Here is a 25,518-nt window from a genome sequence, read left to right as displayed (position 1 = left end):
TCATCCTGGTCCTTGACCATCTGAAGGTCATTGTCTATAGTGTGTGTATCCAAAAAAGGTCCAGCTGTTAAGGCTGAGTGTACCCATATGCCATTTTCAGAAACTTTGCCTATGGTTCTAAGCCAGAGTCTAATTCCAGCCTTTGGTGACCAGCTGGCATTTGGAGTGGATGGCAGACTTAAGAGCCCGACTGCCTTACATCTATGGTCATCTCATGAGCTGCTCTTAAAGCTATGCCTCTTCTTAGGAATAAAAGGTGGAAACCAACATTTAAGGAATACCAGATCAGTGGTTTCACACACATTCACACTTCGTATATCAGGTTTGAGAGGTGCATCTGGCCTCAAATATTTTTCAGAGCAGAAATAATATGTACATATACCCACCCATTAGACAGTCAAATTGTTTTGACCTGACATTGCCAGCCTTGCCCACCTACCTAGAGAAATAACAATTTTTCAGGGGCAAAATTAACAGAGTCTATACACATATGATTTCCAGTAAGAGGAGCAGAAAGTCATTTCCTTATGTTTCCAAGTGCCTTTGGTAGCCTTAGTCGTTTCAGGGAGACTTTTGTTAATTTTGCAAGGCTTCTGAAACTTCCCCTCCTAACAAGTTACAAAGATCAAATTCTCATAACTGGAAGAATGTGTTCTGAATTCTGTTAAGTAATAAAGGAGCCTGTGCTCAGCTCATTGCTGTCATCCAAGTTCTCTATATTCTGTGTGCTCTCTACAGGAGGAAAATGCCTTCTGAGCTTTCTTGAAGAAGTCTGAAATTTATTAATAAATTTCTAGTTACTCGTGTCACAGTGAACTCTGGGTTGTACCACTTCTGTTTTTAGATGCCCCCCCCCCTTTTTTTTTAAATCAAACTTTGGGAGAAAATGTGTCAACGCTAACTTCTCATTTTCACTGTATGTTTTGGGCTTCCACTTTCTGGAAATTGAGCCATTTCCACTTATCAAGGAAAACCATTGGTTCCTTTTAGCAAACGGGGGAAGGGGGACGGCAGGTAGAATAGCTCAGAAGTTAGTGGTGTACTACTCACTTAACTAGATTTCTGAGGGTGGTGAACAATACAGACATGGTCATCCTTCCCTCATGGAGTGTAGAGCATGGCCAGAGAATGATGTGACGTAGTCATCATGATAAAGCGTGATGAGCATTAAATATTAGGGGAGATGAAGGTGCCACCTCACCTGCAGTGGGGACTCCTAACCTTATCAGTGAGGTGGGGGAGGCGTCTTGGGGGCAGACCCTGAGGCTACAAGCACCAGAGTGAGTGACAGTACAGGTGAGGATGATGAGGGACAGGCTGTCATCCCTGAGGGTTGGCCAGGTTGGGGGGGCTCTTAGGAGCCACTTTCAGGAGTCTTGGCGTTTTAGGGTCCTGAGGTTGCTTCTCCGGCCCAGAATGTGCTAGGCTGACAGGGACAGCACACGGTCAGTCACTCTCCTCTGGTGCCTACATTCTGTTCTGCCCTCTCCGCTGACATTGGGATGAGCATGGCAGAATGGTGCTCTGCCTGTGTAGAGAGAAATCTCCAAAGAAAGGAACGTCCTTGGTTACACGGAGTGTGCTTACAGCTTTAATGGCGTGAATGCAGACAGACAGACCACCAAAGCAGCTATTTCAATCATGTACTGCAGGGCCATTTGAATCATTTACATATCTCTTCTTCCTTTGCCCCTCCCTTCTGCTTCTCCCCACCCTAGAGCAGAGGTGATAGTTCTTGTACTACTTTGTGTTATCAATAATAAGACAATTAGATTTCCATTGGGTTTGGCCTTTGAAGACCTGCCAAGAATAGGCCATTCTATAAGTGAATACAGACATGAGGAGACTTAAATCAAAGTGAGGTAACAGACAGATCTGGACTTGGTGTCACTGAATGGCTTTGAGCAATTATCACCTCTTGGGCCCCCAGGGCTCACAACTGTCAGGTTAGAGCCAGACTACCTCTCTCTCTCTCTCTCTCTCTCTCTCTCTCTCTCTCTCTCTCTAGGGTCCTGTTCTCATACAGGTGCCAGGGATCCTCCAAGGTAGAGAGGAAGATGAAGGGAAAAGGTCTGACTAATAGAACTTTGTAGCCACCTGAGAGGAGCTGGAAGCAGGTGTTATGTGTGAGTTGGACATAAGGAGGCCTGGCTGAGGCCATAAACTATGAAATAGTGGCAGCTCCCAAACTGGAAGAAAGGCAATATATATTTTTGGACTGGCAAAGACCACAGGACAGACCAACAGTGCTGAGTGATCTGCTCCATGGAGTTTGGGGAAATCAGGAACCATTAATAAATAAACCCAGCTCCTCTTCCTGGTAGAGGTACCTAGGTGCTCAAGTGAACCACACAGCTTCCTGTCTGTGATGACAAGGGCCTTCCCATGAGACTCTGCGCGTGGGGCTCATGCCTGTTCTCTGTGTCTACAGGATCTTCACTGTTAGCAGATGCATGGCCCACCTCTTAGTCCTCGATTTCAGCTGGGCTGGAAGATGGCTGTTCAGTTCTCTGAAGGCCCCTTGGGGATCCCCAACAGAATTTCATGTATTCCACAAAGCTTATATTTGAAGTCAGACCATCCCAAACATTCCATCCAGATATCTTGAAAATCCATCCAGCCATGTTTGTGTTGGTAACAGACAAAAATGTAATTCTCCAGAAGAAAGAGAAACCACATTTGAACATCATTTTCAGAGTTATTATTTTGCATTGTGTCATTTTGCACGAGAGCAATGCCATAGCTCATTTTGAATTACTGCACCTCTTGGTTTTTTATATGCCCGTTTGATTTTATAGAGCTATCATAAGGATAATGGTAGGTGAGGGTAATGATTAGGAACAAGGGCACAGGAGTCAGGCTGTGCCCAAATCCCAACTCTACTACTTGCTTGGGTAAATTAATCCCCCCCAAAATGGGGATAAGAGTACTTACAGTTGTTGGGATGCATGAAAACTGATTAGCACATAATAATGCTTGATAAATGGCAACTACTATTATGTCTGAGACATACATTTTTACCATTAGCACCATTATTTTGAGTAATGAAAGGGTTATTATCAGAGCCACAACAAAGAAATTGCTCTCAAGTGAACTCAGCAGAGTAGTTTACCTTTCCTGGATTAGCTGGGATTAGCTGGGAGAATACCTTCTTTTAGTTGTCCTACAAACATTTCTTTTCTTCATACTGCCCCAGCTCCTTGCTGGTTTAGGGTGTGTTATTGGTGGATACAAGAGGAGTGAATATTTATGAGTCCCTAATTTTATTGTGCTGACACAGGCTTACAGAATAAACACCCCTTTTAAAATATGAATGGTGCCTTAACAAAGGTTTTTAAATCTTTTTTGAAACCTAAGTTCCTTGATTCCAGGTTTACGGAAGAGACAGCTCCAAGGATGATCAGTGATTCTCAACAGTCCTGCCCAAGTTCAAGGGCGGGCCTTACCACTGAGCAGCCGTAAGACCTTGGGCAGGTTGTTCAGCCTCTCTGCTACAGTTTCCTTGTTTGCAAAAAGGGAGTAATAAATAGCACATCTACCTTCTGGGTGTGTGAGGACTAAGTGAGGTAATCCACGTTGAACACTTACTCCTCAAGATAAGCTGGCATTAACAGTAATTTGTTTTTTATTAATAGTGCTTGTCCTCTCTTCACAGACAGAGCTTATAATGGATGCTGCCCATAAACAAAGGAGCTTACAGTTCAAGAAAACTATGGATGTGAGTCTCAGTTTATTGCATTTTTTTTTTTTTTTTTTTTTTTTTTTTTTGCCATGGTGACATTTTCTGAAATCCTGTGCTGTGTAGGAGCATATTCCTGAAAATAGTACTTTAATAATATTATGGACTAGTGCAGTGGTTTGGGAAAACAACCTTTAGAAGTTTGACTTTCCTGCTTTTTAAGGCCTTGGAAAGACGGAGGATGAAACAAGATAGAGGAAAGAAAATGATGGTGACTTTCTGGTAACCTGGGAAAGTCTACAAGTCAATTGAAATATTTCAGGCCAAGACACAAAAGTGTCTGTATCACATGCCATTTATCTTGTTGGATGTTAGCTTTTTCCCCTGTGACTATTTTGAATCTTGGTTTCTTACCTATTTTACTGAGTGAGCCCTTCATGTTTTAGGATCTACAAACTGTAAGAGCCTTCTGTAAGTAATCTATTTAAACACACACACACACACACACACACACACACACACACACACACACTTAACAAGACAGAGCTAAGACAAATTGCGAGGGCCCTCCCTCTAGCTTTCCTAAATCTGTTCACTCTGGACACAGTGAACTCTGTTACTGAAACATCCATGATTCCATATTTGTACAGAAGTATCATCATGATGTTCTATGTGACATGATGTGTGGTAACCCAGTTAAAAAAGAAAATGTCACCAATGTCAATGACATATGCAGTCTGCTCCGCGTCATTTTTTTTCTGTGATGCATGGCACCTCCAAAGCAACTGAGAAATAGGGAATGATGTCATTGTAACTGCAGAAATAGCATTGGTCCATACATGGTTGTTCCCAGACTTTCTGTGTTTTGAGCAATCTGGGACAAGGTTTCTCACAATTCAAGAGAAAACCCTAGTGAAATGCAAGTTTCTTAACTATCTCTTCTACCTGCCTGCAGAGCCATGCTAGTATTATAATTTTTGCTTCGACTATCAAAAGTGATTTAGAAAACTCAAGAAAAAGGAAGACTATTGTATTAACTCATTTTTCGCTTGCTGTGTCCTTTTTTCCTCTTGATATTCCAGCGTTTCTTCTTTTATAGTTTCCTTTGCTTAGAGAGTTTAGCCATCTTCAGGATGGTCTACTATTGACAAATACTTTTAGTTTTTCCTCATCTGAGAATATCTTGATTTCCCCTTCAGTGTCAAAGGCTGTTTTCACTGGTTATAGGTTTTTCCTTGTAGGTAAAGTGTCATTTCTGTTTTAAGATATTTTCTTTCTTTCTTTCTTTCTTTCTTTCTTTCTTTCTTTCTTTCTTTTTTTTTTTTAGTTTTCAGAAGTTCACCTATATATGTAGTGTCATGGATTTCTTTGGGTTTATTTTGTTTGGGGTATGATCAACTTCTTGAATCTGTAGTTTTATATCTTTTGCCAAATTTGGGAAGTTTTCAGCTGTTATTTCTTCAAGTAGTTTTTTAGCTCACCTTCCTTTCCTTGGATTGCAAGGACATGAATGTGTTAGATCTTTTGTTATGGTCCCAAGGGTTCATGAGGCTCTATATGTTTATTTTGAGGTTTATTTATTTTTCTTGAGAGAGGGAGTGAGAGCATGAGCAGGGTGGGACAGAGAGAGAGGACAAGAGAGAATATCAAGCAGGCTCCATGTTGTCAGCATGGAGCCCATGCAGGGCTCGATCTCAGGAATTGTGAGATTATGACCTGAGCTGAAATCAAGAGTTGGACACTTAACCCACTGATCCATCCAGGTGCCCCATCTATGCATTTTTTTCAGCCTGTTTTTCTCTCTGTTGTTCAGATTAGGTAATTTCTATTGCTCTGTTTTCCACTTCACTGATTCTTTCTTCTATCTCTTCCATTCTGAAGTCCATCCATTGAGTTTTTAATTTTCATTAGTGTGTTTATTTAGTTCCAAAATTTCCATTTGGTTCTTCTTTATAGCTTTTATGTGTTTACTGAACTTTTCTAGTTCTTTGCCCAAACCATCTGTTTTCTCATTTAAGTGTTTTTGTAATTGCTTATTGAATTTTTATGATGGCTCCTTTAAAATCTTTGTCAGATAATTCTAACAATCTCTGTCATCTTAATGTTGGCATCTATTGAAGGCCTTCTGATTCAGTTTCAGCTCTTCCTCGTTCTTGGTATGATTAGTGACAGTCATTTGGTTTTGGACATTTTAGGTATTATGTTACAAGACTCTGGATCTTATTTAAACATTCTGTTTCAGCTGGATTACTCTGACACCTCTAGCAGGGGACAGTGAGGTCCCCTGCCTCATTACTCCTTTATGGGGTAAAAATCCAGGTTTCTCCCATTGGCCTCCACTGAAACCACAGGGTTTGTGTGGCTGTGTTACTACAGAGAGGTGGTTAAAGTTCTGACCCTCCACTAGACCTTCTCTGACACCACCCCAGCAGGCACCTTGTGACTGCCAGGCAGGGGTCGTAGAAGTCCAGGTTGCCCACATGGTTTCCACTGGCACTATGTGTAGGGCTGGTACCTCCCAGTAAGAATGAAGCCTCCAGTTCCCTATTTGTCTTTCTCTGAAACCATCTTGGCAGGGAAGTTGGGCATCCTGTTATAGCTTGGTGAGAGTGGAAGTCTAGACTCCCTGCTTGTCCTTTGCTGGATGTATGGGGGGCAGGCCACAGTTTTTTTAGGTGGTGCTTGGCTGCAGTAGAATGGTTATTTTCTCAAGGTTTCTCTCCTGGTAGACTGTCCCTTTTCTGGTCTTTTGGCTAGAGAGGGCAGGTTTTTGTTGGGACTTCTTGTTTTTGCTCATTGCCACTTCTTGGTTGCCTGCTTCTTTGGCACTCAGTCTGTGATATATGAGGCAAAGAAAAAACCAAGAGAACTTACTTGTGGGTCACCCTTCTCAGACCAGGGTTGCTAGCCAGTCTGCCTTCTCTCCACCTTTCAGAGTCTTATGTTTGTTTTATACAGAGTGTCCAGGGTTTTTAATTGTACTTATGTGGAGGAATAGGGAAAATTACATCTTTCCATCTTTTCAAAAGCTTGTATGTATAACCTTTAAAAAATTATTTAGGACCATAAATGTGATCATATCCGCTCAGTCTTATACTAAGAATTTAAGACTCTATTTTTAGGAAATCATCCCAAAAAAGAAAAGCAAAGGCATGAACTTATTCACTCGTAAAATAATGAAAATTGTAAATTATTTAGTGACTAAAAAATGGAGAAATATTAGTTATATGACCTTTATGAATATGTAGCAACAGAGAAAAAATATTTAATATGCCATATTAAAAAATAAAGTAGGGTAGAGAAAGATTGATAACTGACAGCATTAAAATTTAAGACTACTTTAGAGCAAAAGAAAAAATATCTTATACATGGCTTAAAGAGAGATAACAAATGGGGGAAAATATTTGTAACTTACATAACTGATAGCCAGTTAGTGTTCCTAATATAGACTGAGCTCTTAAAAACCAATGGAAAAAGGGGTGCCTGGGTGGCTCAGTCAGTTGAGCATCCAACTTCAGCACAGGTCATGATCTCCTGGTTCATGGGTTTGAGCCCTGCATCCGGCTCTGTGTTGACAGCTCAGAGCCTGGAGTCTGCTTCAGATTCTGTGTCTCCCTCTCTCTCTGCCCCTCCCCCACTCACCCTCTGTCTCTCTCTCAAAAATAAAATAAACATTAAAAAAAAAACAATGGAAAAAAACTCAATGAAAATATGGAATTCTCCAATAGGAAAGCAGGTAAAAGACATGAAGGAGAAAGGACATACCACCTTAGTGGTCATGAAATAAATACAAATAACACAACTTTATGCTGACATTTTCTCCTCTAATATTAGAAAAGGTCAGGCATATTGTCCAAGCTTGGTGTTGGTGAAAGTGAGGAAATTTACTCCATATACTGCTGGTGGGAGTACCAGTTGGTGTGGTCATTTTGGAAGGAAGTTGCACATATACATATTCTTTTACCAAACAATTACACTTCTAGGAATTTGACCCGTATAAATAAATTCATACTACCCAAAACAAAATCAGAATATTTTTATGTTATAAAAAATGGGAAACAAGTTAAGTGTCCACTGATAGAGAGATAGTTAAAATTATGGCATGTGTGTGTGTGTGTGTGTGTGTGTGTGTGTGTGTGTGTGTGTATGTGTTTACAACCTTTAAAATGTTCAGCTACAGGGGCGCCTAGGTGGCTCAATCGGTTAAGCGTCCAACTTCGACTCAGGTCACGATCTCACAGTTCATGGGTTCGAGCCTCACGTCGGGCTCTGTGCTGACAGCTCAGAGCCTGGAGCCTGCTTCGGATTCTGTGTCTCCCTCTCTTCTCTGTCCCTCCCCTGCTCACTCTCTGTCTCTCTCTCAAAAATAAACATTAAAAAAAAAATGTTCAGCTACAGGGATCATGCTTGACATAGAAAAATGTCTATCACATACTGTTACAAAAGGAATTTGCTGCATGAATATCTTATGTGCTTACAATTATGAAAAATTATGAAACTTCTATGTGTGTGTAGCATATATAGAGAATTGTATGGTTGTTTACTGAAAGGTTAACCTCAACTGAATTGCAGAGGATGCCGAGAATTGCACAAACCATCTCTGCAAAGGAGTCTTCATTCTTGGTCAAGCAGTTTTGGGGGGGGAACAACATTCTTATTTATTAGCTGACTCACAGCTTTGCTTTGTTTGAGTAAGTTAAGTCTTTGCTTCAATAGGTGAAACAGAAAATTATTTGATTTGCTAACTATATAGTTGAGAACTGTTTTCATACTAATGGTAGTGATGGCAGCACAGGATAGACCAGGGTCTACTTTTAAACTAGTTAAAACAGGGGCACCGAGGTGGCTTGGTTAAGTGTCTGACCTTTGGTTTTGGCTCAGGTCATGATCTCACAGTTCATGAGTTTGAGCCCCACATTGGCTCTGTGCTGCTGGTGTGGAGCCTGCTTCGGATTCTCTCCCTCTCTCTCTCTCTCTGCTCCTCTCCGACTCCCGTGCATGTTCCCTCTCTCAAAATAAACTTTAAAAATAAAAATAAAAAAATAAACTAGCTCAAACAGATTTTTTTAAATCAAAAAGGAACATGGCTATGCTTGAGTGACAGAATTGATGGGATCCATGCCCTTGTCACCTGCTAGGGTGGGTGCATTAGAATATTGAGGCATAATTACAATTACTATGGTCAAGTGGTGGCATCTAAGTTCTGAGGGTTATGTTACATAAACGTTAGATTACACATCTTTTTTTAAATTGTTTTTTAATGTTTATTCATTTTTGAGAGACAGAGAGAGAAAACCAGAACGTGAGCGGGGGAGGGGCAGCAAGAGAGGGAGACACAGGACCTGAAGCAGGCTCGAGGCTCTGGAGCCGTCAGCACGGGGCTCGAACTCATGGACCATGAGACGATGACCTGAGCTGAAGTCAGCCGCTTAACCAACAGAGCCACTCAGGAGCCCCTAGATTATACACCTTACAGTTATATACATATTTTGATTTTGCCTATTTCAAATCCCATCTTTTGTTCCAGTTTTTAAAGCCCACATACTTTGTGTTTGCCGAACTGGAGTTATTACTTCCTTGATCAGGCTGCCACCACACACGTAGTTTGGAAAAAGGCTAAAGAGCCCTTCCACAAATAGATAAGAAGGAGCCTTTGCTGCCAGGGTGCCCACCATCTGGCGGTGATCACGGCACTGACCAGAGCACCCTGTCCTTTGCTGGGCTCGGTGGGCTCGGGCTGCTGCTTTGCAGGCTCACGTTCCGCTTACCTGTTTTGGTCCTCTTTTGGCACATAACAACAAAGGCAAAGAAGACCTATGTGCAGAAATGCCGGGACAAAGACGAAGCAGAGCAGGCTGTCCACCGGAGCGCCAACGTGGTGAACCCGAAGCAGCAAGAAAAGGTACCTGGGAGAGCCGACAGCCTGAAAAATCTGAGCTTTATGTATTTGAAACTAAAGCCAATTACTAATCTTAATGAAAAATGGACGTGCGTCCTAAGTCCCTGGCAATATCTTGCTTTTGGGCTGTCAGGATCCTCTGGCCCAGAAAGTCCCTTGTCACAGTTTTGGGGTTCGGGAGGAGCTGGAGAAGCGTGGCCGTGGGGAAGGGAACAGGGTGATAAGAAGTAGGGGAGAGGGTTTTAGTTTTTTCATCTTTCTTCAAGACTGAAGTATTCTTTGTAGCCAGGCCACCTCAGGCTTGGGCACATTATCAATTTTATGTAATCTGGTAGAAGACTGTCAGCAACCAGAGGGCAGGGGTTATGTCTTTAGGATACCATGGGGCAAGGTGCTTGATGGCCATTTCCCTGTGGTGCTAAGATTAGAGGGCAAGTTGAACGGTTGGCTGAGAGAAACACAGGTAAGATGTGGAACACGGGTCTCTTCACAGCCATTGCTTTCAAACCTGTTTTGCCTGTGGGAGCTCTACCCAGCATTCCCCATCTCTTGTTCTTTGTGTGTCCTCACAGCTTTTCGTGAAACTGGCAACTTCGAAGACTGCAGTCGAAGACTCAGGTGAGGGGGCTGCTCCCAGGGATGGGGGAGGCTTGTGGGGAGGGGGCTGACATTATGCTGAATCTGTCGGGAAAGGTATTTTTATATATCATACAAGAATGTATGGACAGACAGTGGGATTAACAAGAAAGCAGGAGGGAAGAAGGGAGAAAGGGAGGACACGGAGGGAGACAAGGTATATCAAAACCTGGGAAAGTGAGACAGCTGTTTCTGGCCACTGCCTTCTTGAGCCGTACTTGTAATTAAATGGTGGTGGTGCGGGGGGGGGGGGGGGGGGGGAGGTCATGTGACAGCTGCTTTGTAAGCAGGTACTCATTCTGATTTATTAGGAACATCTGTCTTAAAAGCCCATTTCAGCCCTGATAACTCTTATCTGCTATGAAGGAAACAGCCAAGTTGCAAGGCCTTGTCATGGCTGAAACCTGAGATCCAAGCCAGGTGTTTGCAAAGCCTTCTGATCCCAGAGTATTCTGCAGGAGCCAAGCCTCTTGTGACCGTGGTCATTTAAGAAGTCTCTAAACCCAAAACCAAAGTCACTTGGTAGTTCTCTGCACCTCTCACTGTCTAATCTTCCTGAAAATGGAAATGGGTGGAAGCTATTGAGGTTGAATTAGCTCAAGAGAACTCTGGCTGAAGTTCCTGTCAGCCTTTGTTCTCCTTCCTTGAAGCATTTCCTTTTTTTTTTCTTCCCCTTGAAACATTTCTTACTTGGCTTGGTTTAATGTCTAAAAAGAAAGTGCTTATTTCACAAATATATTGTGAGAGAGAGAGATGGATATGGCCTCCCACTGTTCAGAGCTCCATGGGGTCTTGTGAGCTCAGTGTGACTCTGGCGAGTGTCGTTTGCCATCCAGGTGAGCTGGGCAGTGGGTCTGCGCACCCTGCTCCTGCCTGGTTTCTGAACCCAGGCCCTTCCCCTCCACTGCAGACAAGGCGTACATGATGCACATCAACACTCTGGACAAAGTCCGCGAAGACTGGCAGATCGAGCACATCAAGGCCTGCGAGGTACCAGAACCGGTGGCTGCTCAGGAGGGGATGGGTCTTCCTCCGAGAATTTGGGGAGTCTACTTTGCCAGAAATGCACCACCCCCTTATTACAGGGCCCCAATTCTCATAGAATTGCTTGAGGCCAAGTTAGAAATCAGAAATGTAAGTATAGGATGGATGGAACTGGGATATTTTCCTCCAAGCCTCATCTTTCTGCCCTGTCCCAGTCCTGAGCATTGTGTCTGACTCTGTTCAAGGACTTCCTCCAACGTTTGGTTAGTGCAAATACGAAATAGCTGAATCAGTTAATGGGTGATTAAATAATTATCTTTCAAGAGCCTTGCCTGAACTTGTTTTCCAATAAGGAGAATGCAGATAGAAGGTGAGCTAGAAGTTTTCACTCAGGCACCTGGGTGGCTCAGTTGGTTGAGCGTCTGACTGCAGCTCAGGTCATGAGCTCGAGGTTTGAGAGCCAGGCATTGGGTTCTCTGTTGTCAGTACAGATCCCATTTTGAATCCTCCACCCCCTCTCCCTATCCCTCCCCTGCTGGCACACCCTCAAAAATAAATAAACATAAAAAAAAAAAAAAGAAGTTCTTACTCCCTTTACACCTTTGATTTCACCATTACCTCCTGCTTCATTTTGAGCATGTGACCTCACTTACAATTTCCTGGAGAAAATAAAGACATAACTTGGAAACTTCCTCAAGTTTCTTTTAGCCTGTCTATAGTTTTTCTTACCAGTGGTTCTCAAAGTGAAATCCCAGGACGTGTAGCATCAGCATCATCTGGGAATTTGATAGAGATGCAAATTCTCAGACCAACTCTGGACCTAGGTGCAGTACTGTTTATAACTCCCCTGGTGCTTCTTACGCAAATTCAAGCCTGAGAATCACTGATCTACACCCCCCTCCCCTCCTTTTCTCCTGTTAGTTGAAAAGGGGCTGCCCCTGCCTTATCAAGATCCTATCCTTCCATCTGGGCTCAAGATCCCATCATCCAGCTGTCTTTCCCTCATGCCTGTGCAAAGCTCCCTTCAGTGTGAACTTTTTATACCATTGTTTGGACAACTCAGCTCATTCTTGGTGTTACAACCTACTGGCACTGGCTGTTGCTTCCTGTCTGCTGCCCTCTCCTCTCTTCACAGCCAGGCTTCCTGAAGGAGTTGTCTTCACAGGCTCATTGCCCCTGCCTGTCCCAGCCTGCTGCATCTGGGGTTTGTCACCCCTGCTGCTGCTTGCTGAGGAACCAGACATCTCTGTGGTGTGAGGTCCAGCAGGCCTTTGCAGTTCCTGATCTTATTTGGCTTGTGTCTACTATCTAACACTGTGGGTCACTATCCCCTTCCTAAAACACTCTTTTCTGCTTTACTTCTGTGACTCCACACTCTCATGGAAAAACCTAGAATAAGTCCCCCTTTTTAAGGTTTAAAAACATGCAGAGCAGTATCATATGCATTTTATAGACACACAAATATTAGAAAAGCCTGCATAGGAATGATAAAGTTTAGGACAATGGTTATCTGTGGGGAAGGAAGAAGGGGATCGAGTTTGGAGAAAGCACACAAGGAGCTTAAACAGAATCTGAGGCAAATATGGCCAAACTTGTTGACCAAGCGAGGTGGTCAATATGTATGTATTCATTATATTGCTCTCTATGATTCTGTCCATGCGAAGTATTCTATAATAAAAATCACATAAAATCTACTGTTTATATGCTACATAAATACAAAATATAATAAACACTACATATATACCAAGTATGCTAAATACTAAATATTAAAAGGTTTCCAATTAAAATAATGTATTTGCTTCAAAATATCCTAGGGAGTAGATGAGTTGGTAGGGATATAATAAAACAGAATTGGTTGTGAATTGATACATGTTCAAGCTGGTGAAGGGTACATGTGCATTCATTATACTATTTTCTCTGTTCTTATCTATGTTTGAAGTTCTACATGATAAAAAGTTTTAAAATGTAATAGTGTTATATTCAACCTTTAAAAAGTACATTAATATATAACATCCACTGTTGAATAGCATCCCCTTTATAGAATAATAGCTTGATTTTCCGAAAGTTGATACTTGCTTATGTCCAAGAAGCTATTGTTCAGGAAGTGACTTCTTAAAAAACTTTTTTTAGTTAAAGAAACCTTCAAACATAAACAGAGTTGGAGGACAAGTGCGGGTTCCCCCACGTTCTCGTGAACTTCAGTGATTATAATCATCTTGCCAATATTCAGTCATAGGGGAATTTGAATGTGAGGCTCTGGCAAGCTGCCCACGTGGAGATGCCCACCAGGCAGTCGGAAATGTTAGCTGGAATTCGGGTTAGACCCTTGGCATCTGGGCTCATCATTACCTCTTACCTTCAGAACTATATCCAATCCTGTTTGTGTCAATACCATATTAGAATACTATTTGCATTCTTTGCCTGCGGTAAGAGTTTATGAATTTCCTTGGTAGCAGGGAATATCCTAAATGGGACAATAAGCTTACAGATAATGAGGGTTGACACTGTTTCTTAAGTCATAGCCAGTCTAGACAAATGTCTCTCTTCTCTGTATATGTACGGACATGTAGTTATGTTTCCGCAGATGTTCGAAGCTCAAGAATGTGAACGAATAAACTTCTTTCGGAATGCGTTGTGGTTACACATGAATCAGCTGTCACAACAATGTGTCACAAGTGATGAGGTAAGTCAGAAGCATCCATGGAGGATTCATGAGAGTGGGAGGAACCATAGGCATTTATTAGTGCACCCTCCTCATTTGAGGCCCAGAGAGGTACAGTGACTTGCCCGAGGCCACACAGTGAGCTGATAGAAAGACCCAAATAAACACCTAACTGCCTGACTCCAAATCTGCTTTGCCACCATGACTTTCTCTTTAAGGAATTCACAGGGCAGGAGAGCGGAAAAGGGAGACCCAAATGTAGTTTAGTTTATGGAAGACAGAGATGTCATAACAAAGGGTCACTCCAGGACACCACCAAGCACTAGGAGACTGACCCATGCCTGGGCTAATGATCATGCCAGGGCTCAAGATTTACTTCAGCAGCATTCCCACAGCCAACATCCGGGTTTAAGTTGTGCACAGAAACCCTCATGGGGTTTCCAGACCTCAAGAGGGATTAGAATCAAATTATCACAACCTTCTTTGCTAAGAAATAGCCACCCTCACTTGGATGGGACATTCACTTTAGGAGAAAAATCAAACACCTAGAAAACCTGTAGAATTGACTAGAAGAGCTTTTTCCAAGTTAATTCATCTTTGCATTTTGTGTGTGGCTTTGGTCTTAGTATCTATTTTCTTTGTCCCGTCAGTGTTAAAGACAAATCTTTCTGTGAAGGTTTTTATGCAGTCACAGAGATAACATTTCTTGTCATCTTTAAAACAATTTTAATAGCAGATATGCACCAGAGAAATCCCTTTATATGAATCTGGGACTTAGGAATGTCTCTTTTTCTTTTCAAAACAAAATTTGGAAGAGCCAGCCATTCATCAAACCTGTTTTAATAAGCTGTGTCACAATTATTCACAGACATACCTCTACGCTTGATTTGTCTTCTTTTTGTCAGATGTATGAAGAAGTCCGTAAGAGCTTAGAGGCATGCAGCATTGAGAAGGACATTGAGTACTTTGTGAACCAACAAAAAACTGGACAGACTCCACCAGGTGAATGGAGTGGTGGGGCGGGGCATTTATTTAAGCAATTCTGCTAGTCTTTTGTGCACATGTCATTGAGAATGGGAGACACCAGCATCTTAATATTTTGTTTCTTAATTTCCCTAGCACCCATTGTGTATGAGAATTTCTACTGCCCCCAGAAGAATACAGCCCCACAGGGAAAGGCTCCAGGGCCCAACTTACCAAGGTAATAACCACCTACCTTTCACATGAAGAAAAATACTTAAAAAAATTTTTTTTAATGTTTATTTATTTTTGAGAGAGAGAGAGAGAGAGAGAGAGAGAGAGAATGTGAGCAGGGGAAGGGCAGAGAGAGAAGGAGCCACAGAATTCAAAGCAGGCTCCAGGCTCTGAGTTGTCAGCACAGAGCCCGATGTGGGGCTCAAACTCACAAACTGTGACACCATGACCTGAGCCGAAGCTGGACAGTTAACTGACTGAGCCACCCAGGCCCCCCGAAGAAAAATACTTTTAATAAGTGTTGTTATCATTAGTGTTCTAAGAGATATTGGAACACATCTACCCCTGCATTTGCTTAAGTGAGGTTGCTAGATTTGGAGAATTAGCGTTTTTTTTTAAATTTTATTTTTTATTTTTTTAAAATTTACATCCAAATTAGTCAGCATATAGTGAAACAATGATTTCAGGAGTAGAAGTAGCATTTTTAGGACAAATGTTAAGTGGATTTTACCAGTCATAGTTTAAGGAGGACCATATTATGCTTGAGTGTGATTATTATGATTCACGCATGAATCCTATACTTTTCGTAGAGCTTGTAGAAAGCAGAACTCTGTCCCCCTGTGAGTCAACTGACCTACCTGTTTTGGTAGGACCCAAGAGTAAAGAATGGTTTTTATAACTGGCTGAAAAAAGAAGAAAAGGATACTATTTTGTGACACATGGAAATGATATGAAGTTCATGTGTCAGTGTTCATATAAAGTTTTATTGGGACCTGATCATGCTCATCCATTTACATTTTTTCTGCGGCTACTTTTGCATTAGAGTTGGCAGAGTTGTGACAGAGCTGCCTTAGTGGCCAGCAGAGCCTACGTCATTTACTGTCCCTTTGCAGAAAGAGTTTGCCACCCCTGCTTTACCTGAGAGAAAAGAAACTTCTGTTTCCCGCACAGTCAACTTGAAATCTAAGCTGTTGAATTTCCATTCCAGTTTTTAAAGAGAAGGGAGTATTTGAGGGAGGATTGCATGGTCATCATCAGTATTTAAGAACACCAGGTGCCATTCAGAACAGGTCATGTGAATGAGCTCATTTAATCCTCGCAGTGAGGTGGAAATTGCTTGGATTCTCCATTTTACGTGTGGAGATGTTGAGGGACCAGGAGGTCAGGAAACCACATGCTCCACAGTAGAGACTTTCCTCCTGCCTGTTTGGGGTGCTGGGACGGGGCTCTGGGCTTCCTGAGTCCTGTGCATCCTGCTGTCCTGCTCACCAGCACAATAGAATGCCGGCAGCCTAGATTCCGGTACGTCAGTGTTGCCCGGCTTTTGCTTCATCTGAACTTTTCTTGACTCTTCAGAACAGAAACCAGATCTGATTAGCTTGCAGTATGATTGGGGCGTGAAGACAAAAATTACAAACTAATGAGAACTTATCTGAAAGACTTTGGTTTTCATCTCTTACAGGAGAGGACCTCTCCCAGTTCCTAAAAGTTTACCAGGTACGATGTCAAGAAAGACCTTTCAAAATACTCATGTCAGGTTCTCTTTAAGGTTGAGTAGCTAGAATGTTGAAATAAAGGGAAAGAAGGGAATAAATAGAAATAAATTCTCAAGAGAACGAGCCTGTATCAGGATCTTGATGTAATACTGTTTGTCAAAGAGTAGACTTTGGTAATTAGGGGTCTACTTTATTGCCTGTCAAAGAGAATTCAGTTCCTGGAGTACCAAAAGAAACTTATTATAAGGCAGTCTTACCTAAGAGATTATTTCAACTTGGACCATAAGAGAAGCAAAGTATAGTTTCCTTTGGATTACACAGAAACGTAACTGATAGAAGTTATGTCTAGAAACACATAACCTAATAGTATATATCTGCATACTGGCCATAACTGGGTCTGTCACTCATGACTTGGTCTCTTTTTAAATCCTATCAGAACTCCTATGACACCTCTAGGACAACCACACATTTTAGCTTTTTTGTTGTCATTGTTGTTAGTTTTATTCCTTGGATAATTATAAGATCCTTGAAGGTGGATAATTGGTTTTCTCCTGTATCACTCATAGCACTTAACACAGTCCTGAGCACATAGGAGGTGCTCAACAAATATCTATTTTTTTGAGTAAAAGAAAGGTATACTTACCTATGTTCAAGGGAAGAGGGAACTTATGCTGCATATCATGGCTTACTAAAACTTCAGTGACTGAAAAGAAGTTTAGGACCTGAAATTATAATAATATCTTTGAAAAATATAAGGATTTAAGTTATTTTACTTTAAATGTTTATTTATTTTTGAGAATGAGAGAGTGTGAGTGGGGGAGATGCAGAGAGAGAGAGGGAGACAGAGGATCTGAAGCAGGTTCTGCGCTTAGAGCAGAGAGCCTGATGTAGGTTTCAAACTCATGAACTGGGAGATCATGACCTGAGCCAAAGTTGTGTGCTTGACTGAGCCACCTAGGTGTTCCTGTTATTTTATTTTTATAAAACAATTACCACCTGATAATGTGGGACTGATTTTTGTCTATGTCTTAGCTTGAAATCTAAGCTAAGCCTTGAAGATGGCTTTACTCTAGGTGCCGCTATCTGCACATGGATGAAAAAGGGCAATGAAATCGTGGTAGTGATTTCCAGAATGTATGCGTGAATCTTCTGTGTGTAGTCTTGATTTTCATGGGTAGGTTTCGTCGCCGGATATGTTTTCTTTTTACAGAAGGGCAGTCAGTAGAATCTTTAAGTGGAATGTCTTGATTTGAAAAGGGCTAAGAATCTTACCACGAAGCAGTATTAGCTTAATGTTGCTCTGTTCTGCCCTTTGCAGATAACCCTGATTATTCTTTGGTTGATGACTACAGTCTGATCTACCAGTAACATCAGTGGTAAGAACCTTTAATTTTCACATAATTTTCAAGTTGCATTTAGACTATTGATTGTGTTTTTGAAGTCTCTGAAGCTTCTTTACGACACCACTGCAGGCAGCAAGGCCTTGCCTCAGGCTGACCCATGCCGTGGATGCACGTGATCCTGCGGAATGGCCTCTCTGGGTCCCACAATTGCAAGGGGACTGGAGCCCATGCCATACCTACTTGAATGAGGAGATTTTTCCTTCGTTAATTATTCTGCAACTCATTTTCTGCTCTAGTTAAGGTCTTTGTGGCTACAACGCACCCGCACCTATAATACACCGCACACACAACGCTCACACAATGCCCATGATCCTCGCTGTTTAATTTAGCCTTTCGTGTGCTCCCCCATCCCCCAAAGGGGAAAAGTCAAGTAAAAAGAAGTCAGTGACAATGAGGCAAACACTGTCACACTCCCCTGTCACACAAAGGGCATTGGGGGGGGGGGTCATCTGGTATCAGATCATTACTACTCCAAGCTAGCAAACCCCAGGGATTCCTAGAGCAAAACTATGAGACGGTGCTTGTCTCTGACTCTCAGGTGCTTGCAACGTGTCCCAGGTCCATCTTTGCCTTCACAAATGTGAGTGAAGTTCACTTCACTCCGAGTCCGAAACAGCAATAGTAAATGGAACTCTATAAAGTATAAATGTTTTAACCCAAACGGGTGTGTCTTGGGGCATGACAATATCCGTATAGATGAGCAAAGAAAAAGCTTGAAAGGATACATTCCCAAGCAAGTAGTAGTTTTTCTTTTTGTTTACTTATGTTTTCCAGTTTGCCTACAGTGAAACTTTGTTACTTCTTTAATAAAAGACAGTTTTGAAGAGTTGATCCTTTTGCACACTCCTGATGTTCCCAGGGGTGACAGGAGTGGGGGCGGATTCAGGAACTGTGCCAGCCTCTCTCCCACCCTTCCTGGTTTGCTGTTACTGCCACTTAGGAAACAAAACAAGTTTTATTTCTTAATGTTTATTTATTTTTGAGAGAGAGAATGATGGGGGAGAGGCAGAGAGTGAGAGGGAGAGAATCCCAAGCAGGCTCTGTGCTGACAGCGCAGAGCCCGATGTGAGGCTCAAACTCACAAACCATGAGATCACAACCTGAGCCAAAGTCGATGCTTGACTGATTGAGCCATCTAGGTGCCCCCCAAACGGGTTTTAATGGTGCTCCATGGTGCCTTTCCTTCAGTGCTCTATAACACTGAAAAGTTCTTCAAGTGAGCACATCAAACACTGCTTGTCTTCAGTCCTCCAGAAACACCCACTTTGTGACTTGTAGCCCATTAGCTAGACGGGATGGAAGCCATGTTGTTTTGATTGGGTAGAAATGATCAGCCAGTGTGTGTTTATATTTAAACATAAGTCCTTAAATTGCTTAATAAATGTGTTTAATATCTAAGCAACTTTGCTGTGAAAGATAATGGAAATGGAAGACCTAAAATACCTCAGCCACTAACTGTACATAACTTTCTGACCTGCAAACAAATTGGAGTCTCTACAACTGGTCATCATTTCTTCATTTCATAAGGCTCCCTTTTTCTCATGAAAAGAGGCATGGCCCATATTAGAGGTAGAAAGGGACATGGGGAATCAGTGACTTGGGACTCCAAGGCGAAATCCGCCCTCTGGAACAACACCATGGAGGTGATGGCTGCAGGTAGGCCTCTGGCAGCTCCGAGAGTTTGAGTTTTATTTTAACCTCCTCCTTTCCCACCCTCCCTTATATGCATAAAGCACACATTCTAGTTGCTTAATAGTAACCTTTGACCCAGCAACTCTAGTTCCTCTGAGTTCAAGAACCCGTTGCTTCAGTGCAAGATGCTAATGCCAACACACGTGAGCTCTGTCATTTCATGGGGTTCATTAGTATGTGGAAGCTCGGGGAACAGGACTCAACATACACATGTATCATTGACGGAGTTGAAGAGAATTTTACAGAAGGAAGTCTATCTTAGTTAATAACTTAGCTGAGCAATGTATCATGACATTTAAAGTAGTTTGAGCCTTTGGAAATGAAATAGGAATGTGTAGGAATTTAAATAGGAAGGCGTAGGAATTTGTGGTTTGTTTGGCATTGTTGATGTAGCTGCTATGCTTGTTTTTATTTCTGACGTGTTTAGGGACAGATTATAACTTCTGAGTATCAAAAATATAAATATGTGTATTATTTGCATAAAGCAATGCTGTTGTCATCACAGTCCATTTTTTCATCACTTTAAAACACTTATTCCTCACTGTGTGTTCTCTTTGGCCAAGCATACTTATTCTTTTTTATTTTTTTCTAAGCATACTTATTCTCATTGAATAATATGGCAAGGGGAGGAGTGAGGAGCTGATGTGAATGGTTCATTCAGATGAAATTTCTTTGTTATTTTCTTTCAGAAAACAAACCTTTTTCGGGCCGGTGCTTCTACAGCGTGGGAGGAGGCACTCAGAACAGCAGAATCCTTAGCCAAACTGTGTCAGTCATGAAACTTCCAAGTGAAACCTTGCTGTAATTTTTTTTGTATTTTAAATTTATTGTAGACATTTAGATCAACTTAGGCTAGTTAAGTTCTGAAATTCTTAGAAGAAGTTTACAAATTGCCCCAGACTGAAGAATCATTCTTTCCTAGGCGGTTACTAACGTTGTGAGTGAATTGTGTTATCTCCTTGGTCTCTGGATTTGGAGCCCTGACTCTTGTTGTGGGGGGGCAGAGGTGGCTGCAGAGGGGTATGAGTCATGAACCTGGAGGGGCTTCTTTGGCTCCGGGGGCAGCTTGGCTGTAGAATGTTCACAGCAGCATGTGCCCTCGGTGGTGCACCATTTCAAATCACCTTCCTTTTTGGCTGGAAGACTTGGAGGCCATCTAATTATACTTTCTCGTTTTACAGATGAGGAAATGGGGCCCAGAAGTGTGAAATCAATTTCCTTACTGATTAGGGACAGAATCCAAACTGGAGTGTAAGCTCACCTCACGTTACCATTCTGAGTGATCCTTCCTCAGGCCATTGGTGCTTGTGTTGAAATTTCAGACGCCGAATGCTTTTTGCCGGCGTCTTTCCAGTTGGGAAAATAACCAGGGTTTAAATGTCAGATTTATTTTTATGGGAGTCCCTGTGTGTCCTGAACTTCTAGAGCACCATATTTAATTTAATCTAAGAAGCCGCTGATTATAAAGCATGGCCATTATTTTACACACCACTGAGCAAGTTAGGTGAGGGAGTTGACATTCTCAGTGGGGGCAGAATTACTCATAAAGGGGTGAAAATTGGGACAGTTAACGGTTAAGCCCATTTAAATTTGATTTGCTAAACTGAGGCGGGGGGAAGTACATCCTAGAGTCAGTGCAATAGGGTATTTGGACTTCAATTCCTAAAGAGAATTCGAGAGCTCCAAAGCCAGTCCTCAGTCCTGGGTCTTCACAGAGAATCTTTCCCTTGCTAGCTCCTAGAACTTTTTAAAGCGTCAGTCTTACCCTTTCGCAGGTATTTGAGTCTTTCTTGTTACCCACAGACGGCAGGGAGACAATGTCCCTTTTGTGTAATATCCACACGCCATGAGAAAATGGTACATTTTAGTTAATGACAAATTAAACTAGCATTGGTACTTATTCAGTATGTTGTTGGCCTTGTAACACATATTTTCTTCTCCTGCTCTATGCAGTAGCTTTCTCAGAACTGTGCACAAATTGATTGAAACAAGATTGATTATTTCCCACCCTTTAAGGTGTTACTGAAAGTGGCAGCTTCTCCTCATGACAGGAAGCTTGCATCAATTGGATATCCTTTTGAGAAACTGAAGTTTGCAAAGGGCCATTGACTTCCCCAAATTGAGCAGGCTCAGGACATTTCCTTCAAGCTCGGAACATTCTAATTTTTAGGTATTTTATTTATTGTTCACAATTCCTCAGGGATTTCACTTTTCTCTCTTTTGGTCAGTGCAATCGCTGTAAACGTGTTTTATGAATTGAAAATACTTTATTTTATTGCTCTGTCAGTTTGATATGAAGTAAAATAAAGGTTCCTTGGAGATTTAGGATTTATTTTGCCTTTTTGTGTCCACCACGTCCTCTCTTCCAAGCTGTTTGACCCTCGTCACATTTGCTATTGTCCGATGGCAGTGGAGCAAACTGTTAGGAGGGGAACTGCCACATCACTTCCTACTGGTCCTTCATGACAAAGTCACTTGCCTGGGGAAGCATCACTCCCGCCTCCAGACTAGCTTGGATCCCACTGCTGGGTCCTTCTCCTCTCCCTTTCTTTCCTTGATAGTACGTGGTTCACTCTTGAAATTAATTGTTCAGAGTCTGTCTTCTCTCCTAGATGGTGACCTCAATGACTGCTATATCCCCAGCACCTGACACGTTGTAGTGAGTATGAAAGAATTAGCGGCTAGAAAGAGAGCATACCTCGAGAAACAACCAGTTGGGAGTGTAAAGGGAGCGAAGCCAGTCAAATAAGTATACATGTTGAATTTAGTAAATAGGATCTACCCCTAAGACTGGAGGCTTCTTCATTTGAATTCCACCAGAAGCAGCCCCTGAGATAAGGCTTTGAGTGCAGGTACTTTTTCGGGGGGAGGGATCCCAGAAAGCACCAGTATGGGAGTGGGGAGGTAAAGGGGGTGGAAGGAGGGAAGGGAGGAAGGGAGGAAGGCAAAATAAACATGTATTATCAAGACAGCACTGCAGGCACTGGAGCTGTAGTCTGGCGGGGACTAGTAGGAAACTGTGGCACACGCACCTCACAGATGGCTCACCAGTTAGGATGTGGCTGTGGTATTCATTCCCGGCTCCCTTCAGTCACTGGTTGAGGGCCACCCCCAGGAGGCATTAAACCCCTGGCATTTCTGGCCTGCTGGAAATGTGGAAATGCCAGCAGAGTGGGATCCCGAATGCTGAGAGAGTCCTTGGGAGAGGCAGTTCCTGGCAGTTGCAAGTGGGCTGACGTTTAAGGAAATGGTAAGTACTGAAGGGAGGTGGATGGTGCCCTGACAGGGTCTGACCCCTGCATGGCTCAGATCCAGCTGTGCCCCACATGGATTTTACTCCAGCTCGCCATCATTTCTTCAAGTTCCAGTTTCCAACACACACACACACACACACACACACACGCACGCACGCACACCCTAGGCCGTTTAGTAGGACAAGCTATGGTCCCTTGCTACAGATGGTCCTGAGTCTCTAACTGATATTCATCATCTCCTTCCTCTAGCAGCGTGTTAGGGAGTGAATTGTATTCTGCCCACAGCCCCCTCCAAATTTATATGTTGAAGTCTCAACCCTTAGTACCGCAGAATGTGACTGTGTTTGGAGATAGGGCCTTTAACGAGGGAATTAAGTTGAAATGAGATCCCTGGGGTGGGGCACTAATCCAGTCTGGTGCCTTTCTAAGAAGAGAAAGAGACACCACGGGTGAGTGGGCCCAAAGGATGACCTTGTGAAAAACAAGAGGACAGCCACCTGCAAGCTGAGGAGAGAGACCTCAGAGGAAACCAACCCTGCCAGCACCTTCATCTTGGACTGCCAGCTTCCAGAACTGCCAGAAAATTAATTTCTATTGTTTAAGCCACCCAGTCTCTGGTATTTTGATATGGCAGCCCTAGCAAATTAATACCACACATTCTAGATTCCCTTCACACTTGGCAAGTCTACTGCTTGTCTAGGTTGCTCAACTGGGTTGGGTAATCCAGATCGTCATCCCTAAGGGTCTTAGCCCCTGGTTGTCAGGCTCTTATCAGACCCTGTTTGCTGAAATTGCTGTGTTTATCACAGGCAGGGCAATACCCAGAGGCACCCCAGTGAAACTCCTGAGTTCCAGATACATTCCCCCCCACCCTACTTTCCTCATGATGATCACCAATTCCTACTGGGACAGTTACTCCCTTCTTGTCTTGCTGGTTTACTGGGATGACTAGGCATCAGCCACCATTTAGTGGAACCCTTTCTATGTCCCCCGGTTAATGCATCTCTTGGCAACCACATAGAGCTAGGTGCTCTAGTCCAGCAGAGCCTAAAGTTAAACACATGGGAAGCACCAATTTCCCAAGTGGGTCAGTGCGACCTACCCACTCTTACCTCTTCACTACCAGGCCTGTTTTCCACCCAGTGGAGTCAACATATATTACCATATTGCAGCCGTATAAGCACCATATATGACCTCATCTTTAAGACCAGCACCCCAACCCTGCAAGGTATTCTCAAGCTGCCACACTTTATAAGGCCATTCCAACATTCTTTCAGGACAGTAGTTTCGAGGTGATGTGGTATATAGTAGACAAAGTGGAGCCCATGGCCATTTGCCCATTGTTGTACCAACTATACTGTAAAGTGAAGCTCTTGTTATAAGATATGCATTCTCAGTTGGGGCAGAATTTCTCATAAAGGGGCAAAAATCAGTTCTTGTTGGGCAAAACAACTCTTACTCTTCTTATGTTTAAAGCACAGACACACATATGGCACATATACAGAGATGCAGGATATCTATGGTATTAGAATTTCATGAGCATGGCAATTAAGGAAAAAATGTCTTAAAAGGCTCCACAGGGTAATGAAAAACACCAGTCTAAGGTAATGTTACGTGGAATTTCATAATGATACATGAGACACTCTTTCAGCCTTTGGATAGTGGTGTTGGCCAAGGCACTCCCAGTAGAAAAGAATAATGTATTCTTGGAATCAATCCCAGTAGAGGTGAATCTCTGCTTCTTCTATAGTAGAAGAAGCTTAATGAATCACTTCTTGCCAAGTGGCTGGTTGGTCTCCTTGGGGGATGATAACATATTAAGGGCTCACCTTCAGCTTCAGGGGCTAATTGATCAGACATTTAGCAATAGCCACTAGGGCAGGCCTGGTGAGTGGGGCGGGGGGCTGTAGAGTCTTCATCCCTGCTTCCATGGCTACTCTGTTGAGGAGTCCACTGAGGAAGCACTGGGGTGGTCAAGGACAGAGACCGCTGGATGCCACTGGGTGAGTCATCCTTGCCACTTGGTTGCTCTGTACCTCCTTTGATGAGTTGTTTCTTGTGGGCACTGGTGTAAGACACAAAGATTTCACACTTTGTTGCCCATTCTTTTGTTTTCGGTCTTCTGATCCTATTCCTTGGTCAATCGGTCAAGTCATGTGCCATTGCCCAGCCGTTACCTTGGCCTTCTCTTCTTCACATCAGGCTGATGACCGGCTGTGTTACTTGATGCACTTCCCACTGGGAGCACTTCTCTTCATCCCAGGTGGTGCTGTAGCATAGCAGCCCACATATAGATGAACAACAATTAACATAGAGAGATGATTTATTCTTGAACCAGGCATGAGTTTTTTTGCTCTTCTTCACCCACTGGGTTGAAGGAAGCCTCCTCTGAGGCCACGGGTATGAGCTGCAAGGAGAGGCATAGGTGAAGCAGAGGAAGTTGGGGGAGGTGTCTGCATTGCCTGTTTGAGTAGTGGCCTTCTGGATTTGCCCCCCCTATTCCAGAATGTACCACATGTTCCACAATGTACCCCACATGTTCCAGAATGCCCCCTGTACCTGACTCAGGGGATCTAACTCAGGATAAAATGGTAATAACATTCATGTTTATGTTTCCTT

The 25,518-nt window shown here is 42.7% G+C and overlaps 1 protein-coding gene across 1 annotated transcript in view; it reads left to right on the top strand.

Annotated features, from left to right (window-relative positions):
- The window catches only part of PSTPIP2 (proline-serine-threonine phosphatase interacting protein 2), a 73,777-nt gene extending 55,851 nt beyond the window's left edge, over positions 1-17,926 (top strand). The window contains exons 6-14 of the mRNA XM_078435282.2: positions 3,656-3,718; positions 9,483-9,581; positions 10,151-10,196; positions 11,125-11,204; positions 13,783-13,881; positions 14,766-14,862; positions 14,980-15,061; positions 16,517-16,551; positions 17,869-17,926. Of these exons, the coding sequence (XP_078291408.1) occupies positions 3,656-3,718; positions 9,483-9,581; positions 10,151-10,196; positions 11,125-11,204; positions 13,783-13,881; positions 14,766-14,862; positions 14,980-15,061; positions 16,517-16,551; positions 17,869-17,918 (651 nt within the window). The 3' untranslated portion in view covers positions 17,919-17,926. The remainder of the gene's footprint in view (positions 1-3,655; positions 3,719-9,482; positions 9,582-10,150; positions 10,197-11,124; positions 11,205-13,782; positions 13,882-14,765; positions 14,863-14,979; positions 15,062-16,516; positions 16,552-17,868) is intronic.
- The last annotated feature ends 7,592 nt before the right edge of the window (positions 17,927-25,518 follow it).

This window comes from Panthera onca, chromosome D3 (genome assembly GCF_046562875.1).
Source record: "Panthera onca isolate mPanOnc1 chromosome D3, mPanOnc1 haplotype 2, whole genome shotgun sequence".
NCBI classification, from domain to species: Eukaryota; Metazoa; Chordata; class Mammalia; order Carnivora; family Felidae; genus Panthera; species Panthera onca.
Note: the sequence above shows the minus strand (reverse complement) of the source record. Positions and strands in the feature narration are given on the sequence as shown.